Here is a 12,500-nt window from a genome sequence, read left to right on the forward strand (position 1 = left end):
GCAAGGTGAGGAACCACGCCTGGATGGTTCAACGGTTGGTTGGTTGGTCGGTCGGTCAATTGATTGAATGATTGATTGGCTGATTGATTGAATGGTTGAATGAATGAATGAATGGATGATTAATTGAATGAATGAATGATTAATTGAATGAATGAACAAACGAATGAATGAATAAACGAATGAATGAATAAACGAATGAATGAATAAACGAATGAAGGAAACCATAAATGAGTGAAACAAACGAACGAACGAACAAACGAACGATTGAATGAATGAATGATGAATGAATGAATGGATGGATGGATGGATGGATGGATGGATGGATGAATGGATGAATGAATGAATGAATGAATGAATGAATGAAGGAATGAATGAATGAAAGAAAGAACGAACGAACGAAGTAAAAATCATCCTTAAAACCTGTAACTCTATGGCAAGATGCACAACGACATGCACTCTTGCAGTATATTCCATACTTCCCAGCTGGGCACGATGAATCTACGTACATACAAACATACACACACACACACACACACACATACAAACAGACATACAAACAAACGAACAAACATACAAACAAACAAACACACATACAAACCTTTACATACAAACAAACCCCTCCAACACACACACACACAGACACAAACACATACATACAAACACACATACAAACCTTTACATTCAAACAAACCCCTCCAACACACACACACACAAACACATACATACAAACACACATACAAACCCATACATACATACAAACCCCTCTCACACACAAACACAGAAACACATACACATATATACAAACAAACAAACCAACATACAAACACACACACATACATACATACAAACAAACAAACATATACCAACCCATCATTTTTCCACCTGACTTTTTCCAGGCCTTTGACGACGCCATCAAAGAATCATAGCCACTCGCATCGCCAGATATTTCTATTGTTATGTTCATTAATATTATTTATTATTGTTAGTTGTAGTAGTAGTAGTATGTAGTAGTAGTAGTTGTTGTTGTTGTTGCAGTAGTAGTAGTAGTAGTAGTAGTAGTAGTAGTAGTAGTAGTAGTAGTAGTATAGTAGTTATAGTAGTAGTAGTATAAGTTGTTGTAGTAGTAGTAATAGTAGTAGTAGTAGTAGTAGTATAGTAGTTATAGTAGTAGTAGTATAAGTTGTAGTAGTAGTAGTAGTAGTAGTAGTAGTAGTAGTAGTATAGTAGTTATAGTAGTAGTAGTAGTATAAGTTGTTGTAGTAGTAGTAGTAGTAGTAGTAGTAGTAGTAGTAGTAGTAGTAGTAGTAGTAGTAGTAGTAGTAGTAGTAGTGTGGATCATTACAATGTAATAATATTAGTTATAACTAAAATACGCATACATCACGCATACACACAGACACACACACATACATGTACATTCAAACGCACACACACAAACATACACATACAAAGATAAATAAATACACACATACATTCACATACACACTAACACACGCACAAACAAACAAACAAACAAACAAACAAACAAACATACTAATATAACATTGATCTCCTTTATAACCCTCTCTACATTTATTAACCATACAAACGCCTGTTATAAAATGGCACGGTTTCAAGTTTAAGCAGTTACACACCAACTCACATTTTGGCCCAAAAGAACCTGGCCTGCATACTAAAATTTTGTGTTTGTTTGTGTGTTAGTGTGTTTGTTTATTTGTTTGTATGTGTGTGTGTTTTTGTATGAGTGAATGTATGTGTGTTTATGTGTTTTGGACGTAGCAAAAACTAGTGAATAAGGTAGTGAATTGATGAATGAATTTGCGAATCGTTATATAGATTAGTGAATTAATGAATGCACTTGTGAATTGTTGTATAAATTAGTGAATTATGGAATAGGGATGTGCGTGTTTTTTACTCTGGTAGACCGAGTAGGCATTGGTGCCGCCACAGAAAAAGCCGATGTTACCTTTGCACCTCTTCAAACACGAAGTTTTATCCACAACATTCGAAGGTATATGATCTCTACAAAAACACCTGGAACCCTTGATTTGAAAAATAGCATTTTTAAATATAATCAAACAAATTTTCTGAAAATTGCCACAAAATATTCAAACAAATTTTCTGAAAATTGCCACAAAATATTCAAAAAAATATTCTGAAAATTGCCATAAAATATTCAAACAAATATTCAGGAAATGGCCACAAAATATTCCAAAAAATATTCTGAAAATTGCCACAAAATATTCAAACAAATGAACAAAGAATGCTCCCATAAAAATTAACCGACGTCTTTCAGGCCGGCAAAGGTTTTTTCCTCATGCATACACTTATCAATGCAGATGGTCGGTGTCACAGGGTTCAAAAGTTCAAACTCTACCCAATCTTCACCAGACACTTCAGTGTAGCAGCCCAAATAGTTTGAGTATTTCCTCGTATAGTCAAAAGTTCCATCTATATTTTTTTAAACTTTTTTAACTAATTGTTGTTATTTCAGATTACTGAAAACGCTCACATAACTTGAGTAGATAGATAGATAGATAAATAGATAGATAGGTTAATTGCGTTAATCAATAATAATAATGGGAACACTTCTTTTATTCAATCAAATATCATAAAACATACAGAATAATACAATATTCAATATATATACAAATAAAAATCCCGATAAAATACTAATAAAAAATAATCAAGTATACGATAAAACCCTATTACTCATTATCATTTGTCAAGTGCAAATAGTAGGCTTATTTAAAATGGTCATTAGGGTGGTTACAACGCTATATTTAAAAAAAAAAATTTCGAAATCTTATCGGGGGAACCCCCTAAATTGTGCCACTTGACTAAAAAATGACATTTGTAAAGTTTTAGCTCAATTGGATAATGCTAACCCGTGCCTCATCGAGGTTGAAATTTCGAAAAATTGGAAAATTTTGAAAAAAACGCAGTTTTCGGTTTGTAAAATAAAAACGGTTCACTCTAGAAACATGATTTAAACATGAAACATGATTTAAGTTTTATTTTGTTTATTGATTAGTTTTCTTCAAATGTTACTATGATCACTATTTAGCTAAAAGTTATAGTTTCTGACATATTTGCATTGTTACAGATACACATTGAAAAAACGTTGAATTTCTCCATAACACAAAAACACACAATAACTTATTTACTATTACTAACCCGGATGCTATATGTTGTTTTTATGTATTAATATTAAGATCTTTTAGTTTTTCTACGATTTCTCATTTTTGGTAATGAGCAGTTGTACATTGGGATGAAAAATTACTTCCAGATATGTTAAATAAAGAAAATGTTGAAAGAGTTGCAGTCTTAATTAGCTGTGGAGAAGAAGAATAGTTAATTGGAGTTCCCCAATTAGAAAATGGTGCTGGCAGTATAATTGCAAAATCTGTTTATTCAGAACTTGGAAAGTGGGGTGCACTAGACAAGATTCAAGCAATGTCCTTTGACACAACTGCCGTGAATACTGGCCGCATTAAAGGTGCTTGCGTTTTATTAGAGCAATTGATGGAGAAAAAATTATTGTATCTTCCATGTCGCCACCACATTTTGGAGGTAGTGTTGAGATCCGTTTTTGATGCTGTGATGGGAAAGACTACAGACCCTCAATCGGATATTTTCAAAAAATTTAAAACTGAATGGAACAACATTGATAAAAAAATTTAAATCAGGAGTTAAAGATAAAAGTGTAGCCAGCAAATTGATTAATCCGGGTCAAATTTCAAGTTATCTTCTAGAACAATTAACAGTTCATCATCCAAGGAGCGATTACAAAGAATTGATTAATCTTTGTCTTTTGTCTTATATTTTTAGAACGCTTTCCGTCAGAAAACATCGTGTTTGCGGCTCCTGATGCTTTTCATCACGCAAGGTGGATGGCAAAAGCGATATATTCGTTGAAAATATACCTTTTCAGAGAACAGTTTCAACTGACAATTTTTAAAAAGCAAGGATTCCATGATATTTGCCTATTTATTATAAATATTTTTGTGAAAGTGTGGTTGGAAACCTGCACTTGCTCCAAACCAAGATTTACAATTGTTAAAATCTTTGGTAAATTACAATAAAGTCAATAAATTTATCTCAGATATATCAGTTTCAAAATTTATCAACCACATATAGTACCTCAATCCAAAGCAAGCTGTTTTTCATTATTCGATGATTCATTAAGTAATTGTGTAAAAAAGAGGATGGCAACAAAATTTTATATCTCAAGCAAATGAGGATGAAGAACTTGATGACTACTGTGATATGAAACCACTAATAAAAATAAATGAAATATCAGAAATATTGGACAAAAATGCGGACCATTTTATTTCATCACAATCAAGTAATTTTTTAAAAAGATTTAATATTAATGATCAATTTTTGCATACCAATCCAGAATTATGGAGTAATAACGAAGAACATTAAAAGAGTAAAAAGATTGTGGACGGATTAAAAGTTACAAATGATACAGCAGAAAGGGGTGTTAAATTAATAACAGATTACAACTCATGTATTACAAAAGAGGAAGATCAAAAATAATATCTTTTGCAAGTAATTGCTGAATGTCGGACAAAATTTCCTGGTTGCTCAAAAGCCTCATTATCCGAGCCTCTACCTTTTGAACAACGAGTTAAAGTAGAAATTTATTTGATGTATATCAACTATAAACAATATAATATGAATAAAAAATGTGTTTATTTGTTAATAATAGTGATTTAGATACTACGGTGTTATTTTAAAAACATTTCTTTATAAACAAATTAAGTTATTGTGTGTTTTTGTGTTATGGAGAAATTCAACGTTTTTTCAATGTGTATCTGTAACAATGCAAATATGTCAGAAACTATAACTTTTAGCTAAATAGTGATCATAGTAACATTTGAAGAAAACTAATCAATAAACAAAATAAAACTTAAATCATGTTTCATGTTTAAATCATGTTTCTAGAGTGAACCGTTTTTATTTTACAAACCGAAAACTGCGTTTTTTTCAAAATTTTCCAATTTTTCGAAATTTCAACTTCGATGAGGCACGGGTTAGCATTATCCAATTGAGTTAAAACTTTACAAATGTCATTTTTTAGTCAAGTGGCACAATTTAGGGGTTTCCCCCGATAAAAATGGTCATACAATGTTTCTGTCGCAATATATAGCGTATGTCGATTTGATTACAGAGTTGATCAAATAATAATAATAATAATATAATTGTAATAACGCGCCTGTCCAAGAAGTACCAATTGGCCTCTCGTAATCAGCCAGGTAACTGTTCTCTTCGACGGCTGACTTGACGAAATTTTTTAAATCATTTTTGGCAAAGAAAATGAATAAAATTTTTGCCAAAATCATTCAGGTATTTGTTTTATTTTCAGATTTTTAATTTTTAAGAGCTAAATATCGATATAGTGTCGTGTAATGTTATAAATAAGTGATTTAAAATATAAAATAAACTACGATTTATTTGAAAAAAGCATCAAAATATTAAAGTAAATAGACAAATAAATAAACACAAAAAAACGTAATTCAGTTTAAATTTGAAAAATCATCAAAAACAACGAATTGGATTTTGGTTGAAAGCTTATTCGAGATTGTAATATTTTGAAAATTAGTTTTAAAGCCCTGTAATATTGAACAATTAATTTCACTTTAAACGAAAATAATTCTCACAAATTTTACATTTCCATTTATGATGTTACACATTGAACTGCTGAAAGTCACAATAAATAACTTACAATGATAACAAACAAACAAACAAACAAACAAACATCATATATAGCAAATAATGAATAAAGAGAAGCAAAAATCTATCAACTAATTCGTAATCTTCGGGAAAACATTAAAATCAAAAATTATGAGCAAAAAAGTCTTGGTCCCTTTTTTAGAAGCAGTCAAAACATACGCGCAAAGAATTGACACCCAGCATTCGAATCGCAACATTCTTTCTAATACTGCTATCCCTACTCCAGCTTCTTCTCTTATAACCTGTCCTCCATTTACCCCCTGCTTCCAACCAAAACCTCTGAAAAGAAGTTGCTTAAAGAAACCAGAAATTCAGCCCCATGTTACAAATTCACCGGATAAAAAAGATAATTCAAAACTATGGAACACGACGAGCAATTTAGAGTCGAACATTTCGTCGAGTTTAGCGGTTACAAATAAATTGAGGGAGACAGAGAACATAATCGAACAGCTGAGTAGTTTAGAATCGCCGTTATCTAACTGTCCTCAAAAGTTGCTGAGTTACTTGGAGGAAATAAAAAATGACTTGCAGGAGAACTGCAGACAGATGATCAGGAAGCAGATCAGTAAGGTAGATTTCATTCACAGTGGCTCTGACAAATTCGAATCGATGCCGACGAAAATTTTGGAAGATTCAAACGAAATCAAAGAGATCGTCGAAAATTTAGGAGATGAAAAAATCATAAAAGCATTTTTGCGCGAAAGAGGCCGAGAAAACTTTGATCAAATGAGACACAAAGGCGATCCTACAACACTAAAAACAAAAAAACGTCAGCCGTCACCTTTATTTTTATCAAAAGACAAGGACGCAACTGACAAATCGAAACCTTTCCAGAGCATCATGAAGAAATCACATCCGATACCTCAGCGCTCAGGTGATGAAAAACAATCGTTGAAAGCATGTAACTTAGCGATTTATAGAAACACCAAAGAGACACTTTCCGCAGAGGACAACATTGAAGAAAAAATTTTGGACTCCTACGAAGTTCCTCAGAAAAAGGAAAACCTTCCATTGAACTTCAAAGACACATTAATGACCAAAGAAAAGGTGGAAACTTTGGAGCTCTTAATTTCTAAGGAACTGGACAAAGATTGCCAAGCGGATGCGTCAGACACTGTTTTACAAAAAAGTGACGTCAAGAGGTTAGACTCCGAAGACAGCACAAAAACACTGACATCATCACAATCTATGACGATTAGAAACATTTTCATTTCGGAAAATAATTTTGAACCAGCTAACAAACTAAGACGCAACGACAGCAACGACAACACGTTTCAGTACAAAAAGTTTTTTAACATGAATCGGTCGTTAACAGGTGTCAATGAAAATAATCCCACTGAGAAAGCGCCAGGTGCTGATGTTGAAAATTTCAAAACATTTTTAAACAATGAGAGGAAATCAAGAGAGGTGGGATCTTTCTCGCCAAATGAAACGTGTTCGAAAAGCCGAGGAAAAAACGATGGTCCAAAAAAGTCGTTTGATACAGGCAGTGCACATACGAAGAGTTGCGTGAGCCCGGAGTACCTGATGCGAACCTTCCCAACCAGACAACCACTTCTCAGCTCCACGAGTTCACAAAATGTTTTACTTGAAAATCAATTTTCGTCCGAGTTTTTGAGTGAGAAGAGTCCCTGGCTTCCTGCGAAGACAACACATTCTGAAGTTTTGAAGCAGAATAAGAAGAAAATTAAAGAGGATTTTTCGACAATCAACTTGTTGGACAACTTTGTAAAAGAATTGAACACAAATAAGACAAGGAAGGTAAAATCGATAGAACTTCTTTTGAAAAATATCGAACTGAAGCAGAACGAGATGAAAGTAAGATGCAAGTTTGCGAAGAACACGTACCAGAATTTCCTAACGAACAAGATAAGGGTGTTGCAGGCTATATCAGACCTCAAAACATCAAAAATAAATTTCCATGACAAACAATTGATCGAGAATTTGAATTCAATCGACCTTGACCTTCTCGAAAACACCATGTGCATGATTCTAGACTCGAAAAAGTTGAGTGAGATGGCTGAGGTGTTCAAATCCATTTTGTTGAAAAAAGTTCAGACGAATTCCCTTCATAAAAATAAATTAGGGAAGAGACAGTCGCACGTATCTTTGTCTGAAAAACAACAGCAACAGCAGCAACAACAACAAAATTTGGGGGCCAATAATTCTTCCAAACTTCCAGCTAGTGATTCAAAAAGCTCCCTGCACACCAGTGCATGTCACTCATGCTTCGAGTTTGCGCCTCTAAGTCGGTTCAAATTAAATTAAATAGTTTTAAACGTTAAATCATTTTTTGAATAAATGCTGAAAATATTTAAAATTTATTCAATATTAATAATTATTGAAACATTTAAAACTTTAATAATCCATAAAATGTTTGCCGATAAATTTTAATTGAACATGACAGATGCCGTGCTACCAGATAACTACGAGTTGATAGCATGCAACGAGTACCCACAGAAGATAGCAGGCCTGACAGTTCTCAGAAACGTCATGTTCGTTGTTCTCGAAGACAAATCGGAGCTGTTCTACTCGCCTCTGAACGGTTTCCAGGGCAACAGACTGTTCTGGAGTCACAAGTACGATTCAATAGTGGATCCTATTGATATGATGTCCTCTGGCGAGTTTCTCTTCATCTTGCTGGCGAACGGACGCATTTTGAAAATTGACCCACGCCGAAACACCTCCCTGGAGAAGATTCTGAGGCTGCCGTACGGACTGGCCAAAGATGCGGTCAGTCTGTCGAGGTTGAGGTCTGGCAACATCATGGTCATCAATCGCAGTCCTGGCCAGCTCATTGAAGTTGACGTCAACAGTAAAGTGGTGAAGGTCATACGACTGCCCGATGAATTAGACGATGTCTCTCACGTGGTGCAGTTGAGTTCGCAGAGGTTCGCGGTCTCGTGTTCCGGGTTCAACCACAGGGGGGTCTGCCTCATCGATTCGAAGGGTAACATAATGAACGAATGTTGTTTCTATTTGAAAAAATATAAAAACCTCAGACCTGGTTTGAAACTTTGTGACATTTTAAAATGCCCCGTTCATCTAGCGGCTGATGATGTGGGTTGTATATACGTTGCAGACACCAGCAAGAACTGCATCATCGTCCTACCGTCTGACCTCTCCTGCGTCAACAAAATTTACTTTTCAAAATTTCCATTCTGTCAGCCGTCGAGACTTTTCTACCACTCCAAATCGATGAATGTTCATTTCTCGTGTCTGTCTCGAAACAAATGGGTGGTTGGCTCTTTCAAAACATCGGCATCCAACGATTTATGAGAATTATTTATTCATTCGCCATGTTCTACGATTTAATTTGGCAATCTTTATCAGTCTATGACTAGTTTGACAACTGTATGTGTGTGTGGGAGGGGGTGTGGTAAGGATTAGGATTTGAATTCAAATGATTTAAAACCCTTATTTCTTTTTGATTTTTGATTTGAAGCCTATAAATTTGTAAAGTAACTAGTATAATTGAAATAAAAATAAACACATACCTCAAGCAGTTGCTTCACTCATTTTCAAATTAACGCATAAATAAAAAATTAAGTACCCTCAAAAAACCATCAACAAAAAGCAGACAGTAAAAGGCAAAAATATAGACAGACACGCTATAATTAAGACACCCAATAAGCACCTTAAACATCGTTTAACGTATTACATGACGTTAATATCTGACTGATTTCTTGTGGCAACTGTTGCCAGAGCTAACGATAATAATAGGTAACATCTATCTAAACTCGTGGAAGGTTCAAATGACGATGGGACTAGGTAATATTTAACTAATTTGGGAGCCAAAAGTAATGATAGGTATAAACGAACTTAGCTTCGTTTCATATTTCCTCGGTGAACTTTCTAGAAAGCTGATATATCGGACTAAGTTGGGTGACTGATTGGTTTGTTGATTGACTGATTGACTGATTGATTAGTAGATTGACTGGTTGATTGATTGACTGATTGATTGGTTGATTGGTTAATTGATTGGTTGATTGGTTAATTGATTGATTGATTGGTTAATTGATTGGTTGATTGGTTAATTGATTGGTTAATTTAATTGAATGACTGATTGGCAGATTGATTGAGATAGAATATTCGCTAACATACCGGTTGTAATACGGTTGTTGGTTGGTTGTTGTTTGGCGGTGATGACAATGATGATGTCACACGTACACAGCGTGCACTCAAACGCACATACATACACACGTACGCAGACATACACGGACACACGCAAACTTATAAAAACATCACATCAAGAACTGATATGAATTGGTACAACTCGACCATACCATATCCTAGTATACACATATGAAATAAAAACCAAATAGACATACTCAACAATAGCAATAATAATTATAACAATACTACTACTACAACTACTACTGCTACTACTACAACAACTGCTACTACTACTGCTGCTGCAGCTGCTACTACTTCTACTACTTCTACTACTACTACTTTTAATAAATAATAACAAAAGATGCTTGCATAAAAATAGTATGGACGGACATATATACATACAAACACCTGTTCAGCTTATGACATTGTGCTCCAATGACCAAACAAGAGCCACTTGTGTGTGTGTGCGTACGTGTGCGTATGTGTGCGTGTGTGTGCGTGTGTATGTGTGTGTGGTGTGTAAGTTTGCATGTATACATTTATATATATATACACCCTACAATAACTAACTGAACTCAAAATAAAGTTGGACAACAACAACAAAATCAACAAAACTACAGCAACAATTCAACTTCTGTGGCTGCTACAGCAACAACAACAACAACTACAATAACTATTACTACTACTACTACTTCAACAACAACAACAACAACACCACCAAATACAATTAAAAAGATTGAGATAGTGTTACAAAATGCGCGGTTTAACACGTTCCTAGCGAGGCCCCACTAATTACACGAAGCTTAATGACAGAACTGGCTACACTAACACAACAAATAGAAATGCCGCTATATAAAAATATTCGACACAACAACAACAACAACATTAATGACAACAACAACAACATTAATGACCACAACACAACAACATTAACGACCACATCACAACAACACTAATGACACCAACACAACAACAACAACATTAATGACCACAACACAATAACAACATTAACGACAACAACACAACAACATCAATAACATCATCAATAACAACAACAACTACATCAGCTATGCCATCAGCAACATTAACAACAACAACAACAACATCAATAACATCATCAGTAACAACAACAACAACAACAACCTGCTTATGTATACGCGCTGATCAAAGAAAATTTGTAAAACATTTTCCGCATTTCATAACATTTACTAGACGTTTTGCTATGCGTGTTATTGTGATTATTATGATTATTATTGCTATTATTATGGTTATTATTATTATTGTTGTTGTTGTTATTGTTGTTGTTGTTGTTGTGGTTGTTGCTATTGTAGTTATTGTTGGTTCCTTTATATATTTAGTGTAATGTTTTTGTCGGTAAATCTACAACAGAGAGGCAGCAATATCAGCAAACAAACAAACAAACAGACCGACAAGCAGACAGCCAGACAGACAGACACAAAGAAAGACAAACAGACAGACAGTCTGACAAACAAATAAACAGACAAACAAATAGCAAAAACATTCTATCTACCTTCACTAACAAAATCACGCAGTGCCCAATTGTTATCATCCGTTTTTCAATCGTTACGTTACGCAACACGCACGCACACACACACACACACACACACGCACGCACACACATACACACGCACGCACGCACACACATACACATGTTTTTCTATTGTGACCGGTATTTAATACCCCTTGTAATTAAAATACAAGATTAAAGGTATTCTGATGATTGCTGTTTATCAAGATGTCGTTAGTGAGAGACAGAGAGAGAAAGAGAGAGAGAAACAGACAGACAGAGAAAGATAGAGAGTTGGCACATCTTAAGAATCGCCATCGTCCGTGCTTCAAACAAATTTTCACGAAATTTTTTCCTTTTGAAAGTCCGCCATTTTGTATACTTGACGCAAAACCGGAAAAAGATCGCGACAGATCAAAGATCATTAATTGACCATTCATATTCGAGCTATTTATCTAGCGCTTTTTAAATGTTTTATATGTATTTTTTTTGTTTTAAAAAAATAAATTTGTTTTTGAAAGACGGAAGATACTAATATACCAAAAAAACGCATACAAACACGTAAAAACATTCAGATACATACCAAAACACACAAACACACACATACAGAGAGATAGACAGACCGACACGCACACACAGACACACACACACGCACACACATCATTATAGGTCCATCGAAGAGACATCTCAACAGAAACATAACAGGAAAGTTGCCATTGGCATTGTCAAGACTAGCTCTTTGAATTTTAAACACTTTCATTCGTTCGTTCATTCGTTCGTTCGTTCTTTCATTTGTTCATTCACTCATTCATTTATTTATTCATCCATTCATATGATCATTCGTTTGTTTATTGATTAATTAATTCGTTAATTGATTTATTAATTAGCACTCTCTTCAGTCATTTTCTTCAGCATACTTTTACATTCACTCATCTTCAATCACTCACTCACTCATTCAACAACAACAACAACAACAACAACAACAACAACAACAACAACAACAACAACAACAACAACAACAACAACAACAGCAGCAGCAGCAACAGCAATAACAATATTAACAACAGAAAACATAATTATAAATGAGAATGACGTCATAACAAAAACGTAAACA

The 12,500-nt window shown here is 34.3% G+C and overlaps 1 protein-coding gene across 1 annotated transcript; it reads left to right on the plus strand.

The window, feature by feature from the left end:
* Positions 1–5,853: 5,853 nt before the first annotated feature.
* Positions 5,854–9,021, plus strand: HELRODRAFT_160031 (hypothetical protein; the record flags this gene model as incomplete). The annotated part of the gene is made up of 2 exons (XM_009017053.1): positions 5,854–7,990; positions 8,150–9,021. 2 exons carry the CDS (start codon positions 5,854–5,856, stop codon positions 9,019–9,021), a joined length of 3,009 nt encoding a protein of 1,002 aa, XP_009015301.1.
* Positions 9,022–12,500: the final 3,479 nt, after the last annotated feature.

Source organism: Helobdella robusta, assembly GCF_000326865.2.
Source record: "Helobdella robusta unplaced genomic scaffold HELROscaffold_2, whole genome shotgun sequence".
Lineage (NCBI taxonomy): Eukaryota > Metazoa > Annelida > Clitellata > Rhynchobdellida > Glossiphoniidae > Helobdella > Helobdella robusta.